Below are 19,778 nucleotides of genomic sequence, written 5' to 3'. Positions count from 1 at the left end.
CAGCCTCCGGAGAGGAGCTTGCATGAGCTGATAGACCAGCAGATGGGCAAAGAAGTATCCATTGGGCACGCAGACCACCTTGCAAAGTCTTGCAGGCTCCTTCCCCTGTGCAGGTACTCTTACAGTGTCTCCAGGAGCCCACATGGAGCTTACCAGAGGAAAGCAGGCTAAAGCAAGAGTTTAGTCACCAAAAACTTTGCTGCATACATTAGAAATTATTTTATTTTATTTTTTTAAGTGATGAAACAAGTTTTTACTGCTAGGTCAAAACACTTTCAACTGCAAGGCAGAAAAAAAAGTCAAAACCAGTTTCATGACCTATTAGAGCAACCGAAGACTTTAGTTTTCCTGTTGGCCTGTCTCTGTGCAAAAGTTAAATCTCCAGAAATACACCCTTCTAACTTACTGCCTTATCTCAAAGAGCAGCCATATGGTCTGGAGTTGAAAAAGCTGTCTGCATGGTACATACTGCAGAACTATTCAGAGATAGGTTTTGTTTTGATGACTGGTACAGTCTGTCTGCTCTTCTCTGTCTTACAATTAAAGCATTATTTTAAACTATATAGCATGAATTCATCCTCCCGTGTCCTCAGTTCCTCCTTAGAGCTTTTCCCTCTTTCAAATTTAATAATTTTTCCCTCTTTTTTTTTGCCTTCACAGCCAAGAACTGAAACAATTCATTTCACAGCAATCCCTTCTCACTGCTTTTCTAATACCCATGCGCATTAAAACCTCATCCATCATTGTTTTCAGAGAGTCAGCTTTTTAATCAGATCTGTATGTATATTGGTTTGAGCATGTGGCAGTTTAATTACCCTCTTGAATATGTGAAACACATCTTTGTCATATCTACTTATATCTGAAGAGAGCCATCCTATAACACTAATTAAAGAGGGATGATGACAATTTTTCCATACTCAAATTATGTCCCATCTGTCTAGTCATCCTCATGTTCACTCTCTGGATTAATTAAGGGTGGGGAAAGGTTGTTTCCCTGGAGTTTTGCCTAATGCAGGATGAAAAGTCTGTTTTAATGAAGAAACATACAAAATTCCTTTCGTCTCATCCCAGAGTAAAGCACACAGCAAAGCAGAACAGAGCCCTTCATTTTGGTGCTGTCTAATCAGCTAGTCATATATTGCAAGGCATCAGGAGTCATGTTTATGCAATTGTTTACTAAAGCTAGCAGCTGGTCTGAAGGGACACGTAGCACAGCTAGTCACTGTGCCTTGATATCTGGACCCAGAGTTAAAACCAATTTTGTTTTAATAATATGGTTAAAAGACAGAGTGGCATAGTACCAAATGGGCACACAAAGCACTCCAGTTTTTCAGGATTGTTTTTTCTCAGCCTGGGATTATCTTGGCCACAGACATTTTCTTCAGGTATTTGAGACATCTAGGTAAAATATAAAGCCTTCTGGTCTTGACTAGTCAGAAAGGTTTTTAAGAAGTTATTCTTATTAATCAGACTGGATTTGCTTCCACCTAAACCTACCTGCACAGTTCCTGCTCATTTTGAAGCCATTGTACATTCAAGCAGACCTGTCAAATGCCTAAACCATTAATTTTCATCTAAATAGCAACCACAAAAGTTTTTAACACAGGTAAGGATGGAAAGCCCTGAGGAGTCAGAACTGTGTGCTATCAGTGCAGAAGTGGCGTTACACATAGCAGAGGCTGTCACACCCACATGCAATTCACAGAGAACATGCACCAGCTGCCATCACATACCAAAAAATTAAAAGTTAGGCGGGAGAAGCAGTGTCAGCAAGGCCTGCACTTCACTGGCCCTCATAACAGATGTGGGTTGAGCATGAGAATCATTTTGATCTACTCCCACGCTAAAAGCTTTTCCATTGTTGCTGGACTGGTCCTCCAAGCTTCTTCTCCCTTTTTCTCTTTTCTTTTTTTTTTTAATTTTTCTTTTTCCCCCTTCCCTTTGCCCAGACTGATGTCAGAATCCTCACTGAGAAGAATGTGCTGCCACCAAAGACTTTATTAGTTCGGAGGATGGTGGAGCTTTTATTAGCCTGGTTTTCCCCTGTTTATATAAGGCACTGTAAATAAACTATATTAAATTAATTTAGAGAAATGTCTACATTGTATTAATTTAGGGTCATCAGTCACTGAGTCTCTTCTGATCCTCTAGTTAGGCCAGGAGATAATAATGGCTATAAATTTGCATGAAAACAAGGCAGCTAACTATTGAAACCATTAAAATGTATTTCATTAATAGCCATCATATTTCATAAACATTGTTCATATATACTATACCAACCTCGTTTTGTTTTCAATATTTCTTCCTGTACACTGTTCTATATTTTTTATTTCTCTGGCTAAACAAGGTGCTTACAAACACTTCGCACTTCAATTTACAGATTATCTGCCACATGCCAACACATTTTCCAAACTACAAGATAAGAAAAATGAGCTTGCCATGTAGAAAAGATTATCTACATATATTTTTTTTCTTACAGTAAAGTTGAAGCTTATCTTTTTAAAGCCTTAAAATAAAATTTTCTAAGGAAGGCAATAAACTGAAACCATGCTAAATCAAAGACACAGCTTGTGCTAGCTATTTCAGCGGTTGCTACTGCAGTAGGTTAAAGAAAGTGTGTTCTACATCCTCAAAATTTTATTTTGGTGAGTGTTTGTAACATTGAGTTATTAACAGCACTACAAAACCATGATAACTGAGGTACAGAGATAAAAATATTTCACCTGCTTTCCAGGTATTTTTAGTTTGAACATTTGTCACTATTGTATTCTCACTATTACGTTTCACACTTCTCTCACTATTTTCTCCTTAGTTAAAGCCCAACAGGCACTGGTTCTCTGATAACCCTATTTAATTACCTATCTTTGCTCTCTAACAAACACTTGGATTGCTTTTCATATGAATCAAACTGCCCTGGAAAAAAAATGAACCCTTCTTTAAATGAAATAACAGAGGCTTCCTCACACAGACATGTGTAACGGGTCTGCGTGGCAAGATTTTGGTAGCTAGGGGGTTACAGGGGTGGCTTCTGTACGAAGCTGCTAAAAGTTTCCCCTATGTCAGATACCGCCAATGCCAGCCGGCTTTAAGACGGACCTGCCGCTGGCCAAGGCCAAGCCAATCAGCGACAGCGTTTTTCGCCTCTGTGGTAACGTGTTTAAGAGAGTGAAAAAGTTGTTGCGCAGCAGTAATTGCAGTGAGTGAGAGGAGTGAGATGTGTGAGAGAAACATCCCGCAGACACTAAGGTCAGTGAAGAAGGAGGGGGAGGAGATGCTCCAGGCACCGGAGCAGCGATTCCCCTGCGGCCTGTGGTGAAGACCACGGTGAGGCAGGCTGTCCCCTGCAGCCCACGGGCGGTGGAGCAGATGACTGCCTACACCTCATGGAGGGCCCCCACGCCAGAGTAGGTGGATCCCTGAAGGAAGCTGTGACCCCGTGGGAAGCCTGCACCGGAGCAGGCTCCTGGCAGGACCTGTGGCCCGTGGAGAGAGAGAAGCCCATGCTGGAGCAGGTTTGCTGCTAGAGACCCCGTGAGGGGGGCTCACACTGGAGCAGTCGGTTCCTGAAGGACTGCACCCCATGGAGGAGACCCACGCTGGAGCAGTTCATGAAGGACTGAACCCGTGGGAAGACTCACGCTGGAGAAGTCATGGAGGACTTTCTCCCATGAGGGGGACCCCACATTGGAGCAGGGGAAACGTGTGAAGAGTCCTCCCCCTGAGGAGGAAGGAGCGGCAGAAAACAACAGTGTGATGAACTGACCACAGCCCCCATTCCTGTTCACCCCCTGTGCCACTGTGGGGGAGGAGGGAGAGAAAATTGGGATCAAAGTTAAGCCCAGGAAAGGAGGGAGGGGTGGGGGGAAGGTATTTTAAGATTTGGTTTTATTTCTCATTACTCCTCTCTGAGTTAATTGGTAATAAATTACATTTTCCTGTAGTCAAGTCTGTTTTGCCCGTGACGGTAAATGCTGAGTGATCTCCCTGTCCTTATCTCAACCCCACAAGCCTGTTGTTATTTTTTCCTCTCCCCTGTCCAGTTAAGGAGGGGGAGTGATAGAGCGGCTTTGGTGGACACCTGGCATTTTGGCCAGGGTCAACCCACAACAACATGCCAGTTTACTCCTGCATCAAAATGCTAGGGGAAAAAACAAACAAACCAACAAAAAACCCCACAGCTTCTTACTTCTGTCAGCCAAGGGATATACTCTAAGTACTTCAAATTACTCTTCCACACATGTTTAAATCTGCTACCTTTTCTATATGCATAACATTTTACGCCACTTGTACAGTAACTCTTACCTACAGTTTGAAGTGTTGTTTTCTCCCACACAGCTCTGAAAATAACCAGCATCTCATATTTGATGGTTTGGGCTTTTTTAGGCTTAAGTTGTACAATTAGATTCATTAGAAAACTCTGTAGATGTCTAAGGATTTTATACCTGGCTCATGAATTAAGAACATATTCTTTAAGACATTAAAAAGTTCTGGAAACCTGAATTCCAGCAAGAAATTGATGTTTAAGTCCTTAGAGAAATATTCTCTCACTAAGTACTATGAGGAAATAAGCTGATTTAATAATGGATCCTATTTCTAATATTTTCATTACCTCCAATCCAATTCTACAACATGAATGACTGAGTAGCAGGAGGGGATATCCAAAGAGATATGAAGAAAATTTTTTTTCTTAGTCCAGTATAATCACAAGAAAACAGGCCAACAGAGTAGTATTGAGTTTCAACCTGTATGGGTGGACAAGAGGATCACATTTTTTTATTCTCCCACTCCAAAAAAATCTCAATATAATGACCAAATACGATTGTTTCATCCCACCTGTCTGCAAAATCAAAAATCCCATCCTGTAGAAAAGTATGACAGTATTTTATTTTCAAAATATATTTGTATGTTTCCTATGAGCTTGCAATTTTAGTACCCATCTCCTCGCCTCCCCTCCGCCACCACCCCCAACCCCCAAGCTGGTTAATTCTTCATCCTTTTCCTCCTGTTTTTGACACCTTAGAAATGGTGTTTACAAGTAATGTTTACAAGATTTATCTATAAGAATAAATAATATGTGGAAAGTTCTAGTGAAACTCCAGCTTTCATTTTGAAAGAAATAGCAACATTGTACCAATAGCCAATACTGGAAAAGAAATACGAATAGGAATGGCTTCACTTGCAAACTACGTTTTAACAATTCCATCGTTATAAGTATTTCCATGAATTTAATAATAGCACCAATATCCAATATTCTGAACTTAATGTAATAAATGAATGGTGATCATATTACCCAGTTTTAAAAATTGCTTTACATAATGTAATCACTTACTTGCTCTAATTTAATTTCACTTTATATCATTTAATAAAGGAATGCTGATCATTTCACATAATTGAATAAGTAGTTCAGCTCATTCTCTGTACTTCTTAGATCACAAAATGAGCTGCTTTTTTGTCACCTTCCAGGATGGTATTGTGAGATTTAAGAGTTGTGTTTCGTTTCTCCACTCAGCTTCTGTAGGAAAGAACCTAGCCCAGCCCTCAACCTGAATGTTTCAGAAGAATTATGTAAAGTTGAGAACTAAAACACAGAAATTTAGATACTCTTCAGTATTCTGTGAAGTCAGTGAGTCCAGAAAACAAATCTCTCCAAAGTAGGTAGGGAAATGCTCAGATGTCTCCTTTGAACACAGAAGGGCAGAAAACCATGCCTCCTTCCTCTTCCTGCACGCTTGTCTAAATCAACTACACTGTGCTGCTGAAGTTCCTCTGGAAATATACCACAGCCTTCAGATCACCTTGACCTGAAGAAATATTGAAAGTCTCTCTGCAGCACAATAGAGCCCTGGGCATTTTTGGAGGCAAGTAGGCTTTCAGAAGGATTTATGAAAATATCTGGAATTCAGTGCAGGACTTCTGCAAATGCAGTCCCAAAGTCCATGCCAGTACCACCATGCTTTTTAGTGACCGGCTCATGATCGCACAGTAAGCTATGAGGATAGGAGGGACGAAGCTGTCCCAGACAGCCTAATGACATTACTCTGTTGTAAATTAAATATGTTATATGTAGGTCCATGTTAGCAAGAAAGTATTGCTTGTTTCCATGCCACAGGCTATGTGAAGTCTCGAGGTCAGATCTCACCTAGTATAAGATGCTTCAGGTCTTCAAGTACTAGAGAAGGTGAAAATCTTCTCTACTTGGAAATGCTGTGCGCAGAAACTCATTCTTAGCTGTCCTAAAACAGCTCTCCATTGGGACAGACTTAGTCCAAAGGAGTGTATAGGAATCTTCCAAACAGAAATGTTTAAGAGTTGCTGCTTTTCCCAGCATCCCTTCCCCATGTAAACAAACCTTAAAATTCATTGCCACTAGGCAGAGATTAGATATGATGTGGATCCAGTAAATAGTAATCTCCGACTCCTCCTCCAATGGAAGTGTAAGCTCCTGGTACCTGTTAATATGCCTGAAATGCCTTTTTAAAGACAACAACAGAGTAAAAAGCCTGTAGGGTTGGCTTAAATATTGCATTGTTTAAACAGTTGAGTGAGTTCCTCACTCTTTGAAAGGGATTTTCTCAGAGTGTGATTACTTCTGTCCTTTCCTTTTTTTAAACCTATAATCCAACAAAGCTTCAAAACTTTTTTCATTAATTTAGATGCAAACCTCGTACCTTCACTCAGAAAGCTTAATGCTGGCAAAACTTCTTTGGAAGCAACACATAAATCATGGTAAGAAATTAACAGTTTGAAGTCTAATAAAAAGAGGTATACTGACTGCACCTGTGGCATTGTCAGAAGAGATATCGGTTGACGTGACTTAAAGGATGAAGACACAGATGAGGCATTTCCTATATTCAAGTCTATTGGATGTTCCCAATAGCCTGCAACTACCATTTGTAGCTTCTTTATTTAGAAAAGAACTTTTTTGAAATAAATCATAACTCTCCCATGCAATGACTACTTTCAGCTTTTTCAGCCAATCTAAGTCTATGCAGGGCACAAAAGCACTCAGAAGCATATTTCTTACAATTAATCACCTATAGCTACAAGCTGAATAGAAATCTTTTGACTTACTGTCATAGAAGGGTCCACAATAATATCCATGTACAGTCTTCAAGTGAATATGCACATCTATACACATAAATTACATACTGTATATTCAAACTCTCTCTCTGAAACATACATAGGTGGTTTTGGAAGTTATTTTCTCTAGTTGTACATATAGAAAGAAGAGTGACAAAAATTGAAAGGTATACATGAATGGGTTGATTTAAGGATTTATTATTGCTCCTAGGTTCTCGTCAGAGCTACAGTCTCCTTCTTTCGTGTTTCATGCCTTAAGCACAAGATTAATTTTTTTCTCAAACCAGTAGTATAATTTTTAAAAAAAATTTACTGTTCACTTAGCTTTAACAATAATATGGATGTACCTTGTGTTGACTTGTTTACCTTGCGCAGCCTTCTCCTCTTTCAGCATCCCCACACTGATTTAACTATGGGTTCATAAAAATTCAGTGCTAGGCAAGTACAACCATCTTCCTCCAGTTTTAAGTGTGAAACTGCAAAGATGTGTGCTCCTGGACAGATTTACCTGCATGACCTTTCCTGACAAAATCAAGTTATTCACATGCACAGCTGCTTTTAGAGCTGATCTCCTTAGTTATTAAGTCAGTACATTATATATTTAGCTTTTCCTCTAGTGGAGAAGATACATGACATCATTCTTCATTACAAAACACACTTCTATGGTATATGAGAGCAACGTCGAGGCAATTAAACTCACTGTAAGAATTTTCTGAATTCTTCAGTAGAACTACATATCTATATGGAAAACCAGGTTATGTTTCCACAGTGATTTACTGTATACAGCATAAAATAACAGAATGCTTACCTTCTTGAAGATACAGTTGTTTTCTTTCAAAAAAAATATGGAAAAGTTAAAAGGCAGCCCTCAGGACAAAAACTGTTTTCTGACACGTAAACATATTTACAACAGATAACATGAAACCTTTCATCTTCAATGCTTCAGACCAACTAAATGTCAACTTGGCAACTCTCTGGCTGCCAGAAATGTGTTCGGAAAGTGTTCCATTGCTTTGAAAGAGCCATTTGGCTCAAGGGACAATCACACACAATAGGATTTCTTCCTAGTGTTTGAAGTAGCAACTGCCAGATATTGGCAAGGCCTTACTGTTACTGTTGCTCTGAAGAAAATACCCTGTTTAGCAAGAAAAAAGGTTTAGTTGTTCCACATAATCTTTTCTAGCTGGTAGAGCTCACCCAACTCAATTTCGAAGCGAAAACACACAGCATAACACCACAATGTCCTGCTTCGTTGCACCAGCAAAAAACCTCACCAGGCTGTAAAAGCCATAATTCCAGTTAAAGAGTCACTTTAAATGATTTAACAATATCTACAGGAGGTAAGCAGGAATTGAGTGTTCAATATCCTTCTAGCAAAGCCCAGACCTTTCTACTTTTTATCTGTGATACAGAATTTAATTTGAAACTAAAAAGACTTGATGAAGGACAACTCATAATTCCAGAATCTGGATTATGTTCTGCTCAGTTAGAGTTAAAACAAGCCATCATTTATGAGGGAGGGGAGAGGGAGAAGACTCCTAGGAAAAAGAGACTTAAAGAAGGAAAGACAGAAAAAGGCAGACAGAACGACAAATGGGCACACAGAAGGCAAAGAAGAAACAGTATAATTTCAGCATGCTCACCATCCGGAAAGGTGAAGGAGTCAGAAACAGCAATGAATTTCAAAATGGCCATGTCATCATATCATAAAGCTGCAGCCAGCATTCTCTGCCAAGTTTGCTGGTTCAGTCCAAGAGAGGCGTACCAGAAAGAGATCGTTAACAGGCTGCAATGATTACTTTTGCCTTCCAGCATTAATTTTGCCTTTATGACTGTTGTCTTCTAAAAAGAAAGACATCACAGCAAAATCACCAATTCACACATGAAATACATGGGTTTCAGCATACTCTGCAAAAGAGTAATCACAGAATATATTTCCAGCTTTGCACTGCAAACATCAGTTTCTCCCCTTCAAACCCAAAGCAACACAATTTTCAGAAATGTTGACTGTAAGTCATCTGCTGCCTGCCTATACAGCTGCTCATCTTTACAAATTATAAAAACATCTGGAGATCCTTTCAGAATGAAGTGCACAATGTATAGATTGCAATAGAATATACACAAATCCTTGGGTACTAAGACAGATATACGCTGCACTTTCTTAAAAATAACACCATTTTTCTTTCAAAACAAGTTACTCCTGCCCAGAAGTAATTATTCAGAACCAAACTGCCCAAGTAATACAAGCAGAAAGGGGTTATAAATTTATTGTTTTGTCTAGCGACTCTCTACTAACAATCATTTCTATCTCTAACAGGTTTGTCTCATGTATCCTCACACTCTCCCCTTTGTTTTTACCAGGTTTAAGATCTGATCCTCTGGAGGTACACCTAGTATGCAGGGAAAATAAATAATTCCTAAAAGTCATTTCTTATAGTTAAGTCCCAGAAATTTTCTTAGTAGAGTAAGAATAGAGGGAGCCATGCACAACCTGGACTTTTAGCAGACTGAAGAGTAGATGAAGAGATCCACATTAGTAATTCTTCCCTTTAACCACCCTGAAATTACTTCTTTCCACTTAGTAGTGAAAGATATGGGCATTCTCCTTTAAGAGATTCAGGCTCAGAACCCATGAACAAAGTTGTAAAGGATAGGAATTGATCTGAGAAGAAAAAGATGCCCCTTAAGAAAGGTAGGTGGTAAAAAGGCACTACATCCACTCCACTCTTCCACCTTTCTCTCTTCAACAAACTCACTTTCTTACTGGGCCAGTTGCAGTCACTTCAGTTTCATTGTATCTTTATAATGTCATAGCAATAACTTTGCATCACAAGCTATTTACGTGCCAGCATACCACAAAGCCATAAAAACCCAACTGTGGTGCTTAACCAGATGAATTTTATTTACTGCCACCAGCATCCTGTGTCAAGTAAACTGAAAGAAATGTTTCCTTCTGTTATGTTACTCAGACACAGCTATTTTCTTTTTTTTTTTTTTGCTTTGAAACATCCCTACTTTTTTGGAAGGATTGCTCACTCCTAATGAATTAGTGCTTTTCCTTTACCTAAATCATGTCCTTTACCTTTTTTATGAAGCAGCTCTGCAGTGTATTTCATGTTTGGTTTCCACATAGTTATTAATAACCCTGCAAGAGCTGACCTATGTTTTCCAAATTTTTTCCTCCCATGAAAATCAGTATCTGGTGATTTGGGGTCTGCAGTTTGTCATAAAGTACCTGGCATTTGGTAGAAAATTTAAAGCAATAATGATTTAGCTGACTTGAAGCAAGTGCTATGGGAGTTGCCCTGTCCAGTGGTTTTTGCGAGCCAGACAGTTTCATTGTTCCCAGTCTGATAAAGTCCAAAATGGTGCACTTTTAGGCCCTGGAGATTCCCTATATACACTTACCAAAGGATGTATCTGCTGCAGTTCCTATTTGCAGGTCAGTAGAGAGGCTGAGAGCATTTCCCAAACAGAGACACATGTACAAGCATGCACAACCACACACTGCATTGTCCGACACAAGCGGAACAGAGCCTTTACAGAGCATCTCCCTAAACGCCTACAGTGCTGACATAAAAAAAAATATGGATAGCCCATACACTGACTTAGTCCCTTCCAGCACATGGAGACTAGAGCGAGACCCACAGAAAGTGAATAGTAAGAGCAGGGGAGATGCACCTTAAGAAAAAGCATAGTATTGCTGTTGTCATTCAAGCATGCATATGATCCCCATAACATTTCAGAAAAGGAAAATTGATCCATTCCTTGCTTTGACACAAAATAAATTAATATATACAGACTTTTTTCTTCCTCTTTAGTCTGGAAATTGCTCCTGTGCAACTCCTGAGATAACTGATGTATTCATCTTATTGTTACTCTGCTGCTGTTAAATGTATCTTCCGCATGTAGATTGTACCCTTATTTCACTGAATAACTTAGTTCTTAAAACAGTTTTGAAGCAGAAAAAGAAGTGTTAAATTTTGTCAAAAGGGCTTGTTTTAGAAATACCAAAGCATTAAGTACAAGTTTGAAAGTGGCAGAATCTGCTCTTTATTTACTCTTCAGGATTCTAGCACAGTTAAGATTTATTGCAAAAGTTCAGGTCATGACCTCACAACATGCTCCCCTGAGCAAGACACACCTCTACTTCCTGCTTCCCACAAACCCAGCTATAGTAGTTTCATGTTTGCACATGCTGAAGACCCTCCCTGCTGTGACTTCCAGAAATGAGGTTTTTCAGATACAGGATGCTTATCAAACCAGAACTGAAGGAAAACTGATCTGACATTGCAACATTAAACAAAAAGATAATCTAGCATTGATCAATTAGTTTGATTTACATGCATGTATATTAAAAAAAAACCCCACAAACTTCCAGTGCAACTGCAAAGTAGTACAAAACCAAGAAAACATCCAGCAGGTTCAGTAATGCTGCCAGTGTCTGCAAGCCTATGAGAAGGTAGAGGAGTCCAAAATTCGAAGGTTACGGAAAGGTTGATGACTCATGAGGATGCCATTGCTGACACCGGCCAATAACTGTAAGAGGCTTAGCACAGTACAGCACCAAAACATGTAGAGCGTGACAAAATGCAACCAGTCTTCCAGCTTCTTTAGACAGCCTTCCTGAAAAATCTGCTCCGGACGGACAAAGTCACCCTTGCAGTGAGAATACTCCTTACAGCAGCTTTCAGGGACACAGGCTTTATCATCTAGAGGATGCCAAGAAGCAGCTGTTGCCTTTAGCCAGTCTGTGTAGTTTTGGACCCCACAACACTGCAGCTTCCTCTGTACCGAATCCATAGCCCTGCTGTCAGGACCCTGGGAATGTGTCCCATTGTACTGATAGGCAAGGTAACCCATAGTACTTTTCAGCTCAGAAGCCATCCAAGCAGAGTAGAACCGTACCAGAACTAACAAAGACGCTTCTAGGCAAAGAAGGACTAGCAGCAAGTACATGAGGAATCCTTGCTGACAGCGGGAGCTCTTAATAGAAATAGAGCTAGCCAGAAGTCCAGTAGGTAGTAAGATAAGTGCAGCTGCAACAGCCAGCCAGCCAGGGAGAGCCAAGAAAGACTCCTGAAATAAACATCTGTAGTTCTTGTACATCAGGATCATTGAAACTCCACCAAATGCCAGAGCTGCAGCAGTACCCCAGAAGGCAAAGCCTAGGAACCTCAGCAGAGATTGAGCAAAGGGCCTAAGCCAGGAGCCCTCATAGCAGCATGAAGATTGCAACAATGACGACAACAAAACCACCACCATAGCTGCAACTCTTCTCATTCTGGAGCCCAAACCTTCACCATCACAGCTTAAGAGGCCTCTACCCCACTTATCCAGGTGCAGCAGATGACATCTCCACCCAAAAACAACTGGCAAGGGAGAAACACTGATGAGGCTCCCTCAGCACGAAGACTAAGCCCTGCATCAGCTAGCCATGCGGTGCTGCTCGTTCAGCGTAGCCTGCAGAAACCAAGAGGGTCTGTATCAAGCTTGCTGTCAAGAGGTCATTTACTGTGCTGTTATTTGAGACTTTGAAGGAGGAGGACATCTGGAAAAGGCTGCACCCCTTGCTTTACTACATTCATATGTTCAAGAACTAAATGTAGCGAAATAACCAAGGTGGTTGTCAGCAGTGTTAGTTCAGATCCTGTAGACTGATGAAGTAGTAAATCCAACTATCAAACCTACAGCAGTAGCCAAGATGGCAACAAATGCAAAAGTCAGACTCATTAACAAAGGAATAGTTCAAGCAGAGTTATTCAATCACAGATCTCTGTAGGCAGCACTCACCTAGACTTATTATCCTTCCCAGTATGTTTACCACTCATTAGATTTTATAAGGGGCATGATGATGTTAATAATATTTTGCCCTTTTTTAGTCAGCAAGATTTCTATGTAGATAGCTTCAATTACTCAAGACAGCTGGATGAGAAATCCCTACCATTTCACACTCACAGCCCTCATCATGCTGGTTTGCATCACCAGTGATTTGGCTGAGAGCTGTAATGACTGAATACAAACACTAAGAACTGTATTGAGTTTTCCTTGTGTATAAAGAAAGTGAATTGCATACCAGCTAAATGACTTTACAACAATCAGCCAGCAGAAGAGCTAACTCAAATATGTGATACAGAAGAGGCAAGCAGGGTGGAAAACCTGCGTAAAACTTTCTACAGGCACTAGGAAAGCAGATCCCAAGGCCAACAGTGATTCCCTAACCATCCTGATGAAACCCTGTAACATCTCTTCTGTTTCTCAAGATGCAGAACAGGGCTAGTACAACAGTCATACATAAGGGAGAATACAGAGAAATGATCCTCATTTTCAGAAACTTGAGCACCTGCAGACCCTTCAGAAAATCAGAGTAAGCTGGTGCTCAGATCTCTGGAACCCTGGAAAAGTCTCAGCAAAACAAATGATCCCATGTCTGTCAGATGTTTTACAAGGACCTATTGCTGTTATGTATGCTATGCACACGCAGATGTTGGGCTGATTCCCATCAAAACGTCTTTCTACATGCTGTACAAACATGTCATTAAGGCTAATTATTTTTGAATGAGATAAATTGCTTTTATTATTTTTAATCTTGTCATTAACAGTAATTAACATGCAGTTTTTAACTTGTTAAATCTTAACCAAATGCTTCTTTCAAAGCTGTTCCAGGATGTGTGTTTTCCTGCAACTGTTCCCTGAAGTTTGTCTGCCTTCTCTCCTGTTCAGCTTGCTGCTACCCCAGTCCTCCAGCTGTGATGTTTTTGCTGCCATTCTCTTGAATGTCTTTTTCTAGGCTTTCTGTGTTCTGCATCAGGGACAGGGAGAAGGGGCAAAACAGAAAGGATTTCCCTTCATATCTGTACACACAGGCAAATTACAGTGATTTAATATTTGCACGATGCGAAAGAAACCTATCAGAAAAGTGTGAGGAAACATCAGAAAATACTGTGAAGAGTAACAGCTGCTTATTGCTAGTTTGAAATCTTGTGGAAAAAGCACACGAACCTGCTTTTTTTCCTTTCTGCCTTCTCCCATGCTGATAAAGCTTAATGAGATATTAAGAAATGAATTACAACACTATTTACTTTTAGCTTATTCTGCAGTCTTTGAAATACATTAGAAAGGCTCAAACTGCCTACAGGAGAATGTTACTGCACCTCTTGTTCATTTCAGCTAGGGTAACTGCCATCCCCTCCCTGAATACAGAGAAGAGAATTTCAATGGTTATTGAAGCCTAGAGGCTCTTACCTTTCTAAATATTCCCCAAATATAATAACTTCCCATTTACATAAATCTGACTTTTTGGACCACTCAGCCACTCTGAGGGGTTTTTTTATTTCTTTCATATGGCTGTGGGAGAGTGGGGTTGGGGGAGAGAGGGGTGAGGCAGCTTTTGTACGTGGAGAAGGTTGTGCTGCTGCAGGCTCTAACCCTTCCACCGGCGCCTTCACCTTTGTGTTGGCTCAGCCTCACATAGAGAACTGTGAGCCAGCCTGCAGGAGCAAGGAGCCATCCGCACACAGCCTCCTCCTGAAGTCAGGGCCTTCATGGCAGTGGACAGGAGAACCTGGATGCCTGACTGTTTGCCACGGGAATCAGAAACACCAACACTAAACGCTGCCTGGGAGCCAGTTCCCAGGTAAGAGCTCTCAATGTCCAGTGCCATCTCGGGGAATGGAGCATACCCAGCACCATGCAAGATGAAATTGCTGCAGGGGGGATTAATATTGACAGGGCTGTCTAAAATCCTTCGCCTGTTTTGTGGAGCGACACACTCAGGATAAGAGAGATTCTGCTCCAAATGTTTGCTGGTAAGACAGGCAAGACAAATAAGGACAAGAAAAACATAGAACTGATCCCTGAAGTACCCAAAAGACCTAACTGGCACCCTCAATAGTACTGAGTTTGTGCTAAGTAATTTTACCTGCATGTGGGGCCAAATGCTTGAAAAAAGCAATGAATGAGGTATCCATCAAAAGACTGTAGTGTGACAAAGAGAGTATAGGTCAGGCGGAATAGGAATTCTTCTGTTTTCTTTCCAGTGGTAAACAGCATAACATGATAAATACAGTCCCTGCTTTCTCTGGAGTTTTTTCTGCTTATGAACTGATGAGTATTGAAATTCAAATGTGGGTGTAACAGATAATACATCTTAGATAAACTACGTTCTGGAATGTTGCTGAAAGTATAATCCTTCAACTTAATAAAATGCCAACTGTGTATTTTTTGCATTCATTATTCTTCCAAGACATGACTGATGTTGAACAGCACTGATGTGCCAGGAAGGTCAAAGAGGTTTGTTCCATGTGGGTCCAGGAGTGGGATCAGACAGCTGTCAAGTCAACATTGTGGCTGTGCAAATGCAATGTAGGCAGATGACTAGACTCATTTTAAATGACATGGTGTGTCATACAGATTGATCAGGGAGCACATCTGGGCTCTTGCTCTAATGGGCAACAACTCAAATCAAGATGGCCAGCTAGTCCGTTCAGACTCGTGTGAACAAGAAGAAACCAAGACTTGATCATGGGATCAGGGCACAGTCAGACAAGACCATCTTCTAAGTTTAATATAAACCTCATATAAAATGAGACAAGATCTCAAAGACAGAACCTCAGCCACTGCATTCATTGACACAGTAAGAGCCCTAAAGCTGCCTTTAGGCAGTTCCCCTGTAACCCATGCACACAAGAAGCTTCTGTAGCTGGACCTTGTAGGTGAAGTTAAAGTGCTCTGGAAGAGGTTTAGCTTGAGAGTTTAGAACATTTTTTTAAAGGTCATCTTAGATTACAGCACACCCATAGCATAGGATGTGACTTTAAAACCTTACTAAAACACAGAGATTTTTATCAACTTCATCTACCCCAGCTTTTACAGAATCATAGAACAAAACCATAGAATGCATTGAGCTGGAAGGGACCCCCAAAGGTCATCTAGTCCAACCCCCCTGCAGTGAGCAGGGACATCTTTAGCTAGATCAGATTGCCCAGAGCCCCAAGCAAGCCTGATCTTAAATGTCTCCAGGGACGGGGCCTCCACCACCTCTCTCGACAAACTGTTCCAGTGCTATACCACCCTTAAGGTAAAGAACTCCTTCCTAATACCCAATCTAAATCTACCTGTTTCTAGTTTAAAACTATTGTCCCTTGTCCTATCACTCCGTGCCCTTGTAAATAGTCCCTCATTAGCTTTCCTATAGGCCCCTCTCAGGCACTGGTAGGCCGCTATTAGGTCTCTCCAGAGTCTTCTCCAGGCTGAACAACCCCAGCTCTCAGCCTGTCCTCGTAGGAGAGGTGCTCCAGCCCCCCATCATTTTAGTGGCTCTCCTCTGGACCTGCTCCAACAGGTCCATGTCCTTGTACTGAGGGCTCCACAGCTGGATGCAGTACTGCAGGGAGGGTCTCAACAGAGCAGAGCAGAGGGGCAGAATCACCTCCCTTGACCTGCTGGCCACACTTCTCTTGATACAGCCCAGGATGTGATTGGCCTTCTGGGCTGCAAGCGCATTGTTGGCTCATATCCAGCTTTTCATCCACCAGTACCCCAAAGTCCTTCTCGGCAGGACTGCTCTCTATCACATCATCCCCCAGCTTGTATTGATTACGAGGATTGCCCTGGCCCAGCTGCAGGACCTTGCCCTTGGCCTTGTTGAACCTCATGAGATTCACATGGGCCCACCTCTCCAGCTTGTCCAGGTCCCTCTGGATGGCATCCCATCCCCCAGGCGTGTCGACTGCACCAGTCAGCTTGGTGTCATCTGCAAACTTGCTGAGGGTGCACTCGGTCCCACTGTCTATGTCATTGATGAAGATATTAAACAGCACTGATCTCAGCACAGACCCCTGAGGGACATCACTCATCACTCGTCTCCATCTGGACATCAAGCAATTGACCACTACCCTCTTTTACATAAAGCTTCCCCCCAACACACCCACTCTCCTGATCCTTCAGTGGCTGGAAGTGGCGTGTGACCCAGCAGGGCTAGCAGATTCAGAAAAAGGGTAGGGGGTCTCATTGGCATCACTCCTCCGCTGATTCTGACATTGTCTGCTGGCCCTGATAGTATACCTTTCCCAAGCTGAAAAGACTTCACACACAATTTTTCTAGTTTCCAAGAAAAGCCCTTGCTGCATGTAAGTTGACAGCAAATAAACAGTAATATCTTGGGGGGAAAAAAGAAAAGAAAGAAACTGATTCTTCTCAATCAGATCATTCAAGCTATGATGGGTAGTCAAAACACCACACAGCCGAACGACTGAGTACCAAGTGGAAAGCTATTTTTAAAAAACTTGAAATCTGCTAAATATATTGGTTCTTTGGGAGCAAAAAACATTATCTTATGAGACGTCATATTACAGGATCACTCCGATAGCCCAAATGCAAAAGGGACGAATGAGCCTGGTTGGACCCCGATCCTACAGTCACCACCATGCACAACTCGTTGCCATAGTAACCAAGGTCAGATGCTGTTACCTTGCATGAGACAAACCTCTCATGGAAAGCTTGAAGCAAGCAGAGGAGATATGATTGCTACCACCTATTCATGGAGAAAATGTATGCTCCACAAGAACTGATTTACTATTCTCCAGGTGTTTCAGCTGAAACCAGTCGGATGTTTACCCCTGGCTCTCTTTGCCTGACCAAAAGTGGCCTTTTTTGTAACTGAAGAATGACACCAAATGCTTTCAGGGCTTTTATTTAGTTTTGCTTTTAACATTCCACGTTTTCACTGGTATTGAAAATATTGAAAATCAAATGTCAAAAGTTTAGTGTTTTCATGTATTTCACTCTTTCTTTCCCTTTATGAATTGAACACAAGAAAAAGACTAGATCCTTTTTTTTTTTTGTTAAATTTTATTTTTCCCCTCCTATTTTTGTTTTTCAGTCTGGAATTGTTATAAAATATCTTGGGACTGGGATGAATACAGACTACCAAAGAATGAAAAAATAAACAAAACAAAACAAACAAAAACCAACCAACCAACCAAACAAAAAACCCAAAACAAAAGCACTTCCTGTATTTCCGTCACTTTGGAATTTCAGAAGTTGGAGAAGATTTTAGAAGACACAGAACGGCAAAAGAAAAGAAGAAATTAAAATGAAAAGGAAATTTCTGTTCTTTTGATGGTCTTTGTTTTATTGCAGGTGGTAATAACAACAGGTTGGATGAAAAGGTACTTCGTAAAAACTTCAAAAAATACAGCAAGGACAGTGAAATTCAAGTGACTTTTTTTTTCATTGTTTTCAACTGTCAGTAGCTACAAAATTTGTCATGTGAATGCAGTGTTCTTATTTGTGTTTCAAATTATGGGAGATTTATGAGCATTTTCTGAATTTATAAAAAGACTTTTAATATGAAATAGGGGCTCTTTAATCATTAGCTCATGGAAATAACTTACAGATTTCAATTTAGGGAGGAAGTCTGAAGAGTCTAAATACACTATCTGGAAGTTAGTAAACTGTGTAAAGACCTGACAAGAAGCTTACGCTTGTCAGAATTTCCCTTGCATAAAGTTCCTTCTCTGATGGGTCTCCTCAGAAGAAGGGAATCCTTGTAGGATGCTTTTTCCTCAAGAGAAGTCTTTCATGAAATATTGGGGTGGACCCCTGCTGGGCCAGCATTCTCCACAGCATCACCTGTGAAGCCTCAGGCAGTCCATGGCAATGCTGTAGGTGACGAGCATGAACTTTTTGTTTGCGATCCTTTTGCCCAACAATGTGAATCTAGTTGCACAGCCATAAAGCAGCCATTTGTGGATAAAAATTTGGAAATCTTTGTTTCATATTGGTACTATGAAATCTATATACAGCATCCAGGACAAATCTTTCAAATAAATTTTGTGATAAATATTAAAATCAGCCAGTCTCAGGGTCCTAAATTACTGAGGGGCTTTTGCAAATGTTGCCTTTGTCTACTCTGTTTCTCGGATGACGCGGACCTTTTAATGCTCTTTGAGCTCCAAAAACTTCAGCCTCAAGTCATCAGGATTTATTACAATATGGAAACCTGGATTCCATTGCCAATCTTACAATGTAAATCAAGGCTCAATGTCAGTTTGTTCTTGAGGCCACTTCAGCAGAGACATATTTGTTCTAAGTGTTATGGTTTCCTGTAGCTAGCTGCTTAAAACTAAGCTGGAGGGTAGATATCCAGAGTGATCACATGCAAAAAAAATCTTGATTAAAGTTTCACTTGAGCAGCAATTTAGGAGGGGGAAAAAAAAATGTTGTAGTGGTGACGATGTGATGAGTGTTGGCTTAATTCTGAAATCTTTGGTCCGGCTGGAGAAAATTCAGCAATTTCCTTTAAGATGAGAGCATTGGATTACCTTGTTGTGAGCAGCTTGTCAGACATCTTTAGACCTGTAATGAGAGCTCATGCAAAAGAATGAGATTTGTACAACTCATGCTTCGTGAGCTCATCTGCGAAGATGAAGGCTGACAGGGTGTAGGTTCTTCTGGTGAATTCCTTTTTCAGTTCATTGACTGGGAAACAAAAATCAATGAAAACATTCATTTGGGGTTAATCTGACAAATGATTAAAAGTTCAGATTTTCCACCAAAAAAGATATTAGCAAAGAATGTTGTCAGCCTACAAGGCAGATGAAAATTTGGCCAAGTGGAAATAAAAGGAGTATTTGATAGAGTCTTTTTATCTTTTTACTGACATAGGACTAAATATATCTATTTCAAATGTAATG

At 40.7% G+C, this 19,778-nt stretch overlaps 1 protein-coding gene across 1 annotated transcript; it reads right to left on the bottom strand.

The window, feature by feature from the left end:
* Positions 1 to 11,532: 11,532 nt before the first annotated feature.
* LOC104341293 (tetraspanin-3) lies at positions 11,533 to 12,363 on the bottom strand. Its single transcript, XM_009951933.2, has one exon. The coding sequence runs from the start codon at positions 12,361 to 12,363 to the stop codon at positions 11,533 to 11,535; it is 831 nt and encodes a 276-aa protein (XP_009950235.2).
* Positions 12,364 to 19,778: the final 7,415 nt, after the last annotated feature.

The sequence above is a fragment of the Leptosomus discolor genome, chromosome Z, assembly GCF_034619465.1.
Source record: "Leptosomus discolor isolate bLepDis1 chromosome Z, bLepDis1.hap2, whole genome shotgun sequence".
NCBI lineage: Eukaryota > Metazoa > Chordata > Aves > Leptosomiformes > Leptosomidae > Leptosomus > Leptosomus discolor.
Note: the sequence above shows the minus strand (reverse complement) of the source record. Positions and strands in the feature narration are given on the sequence as shown.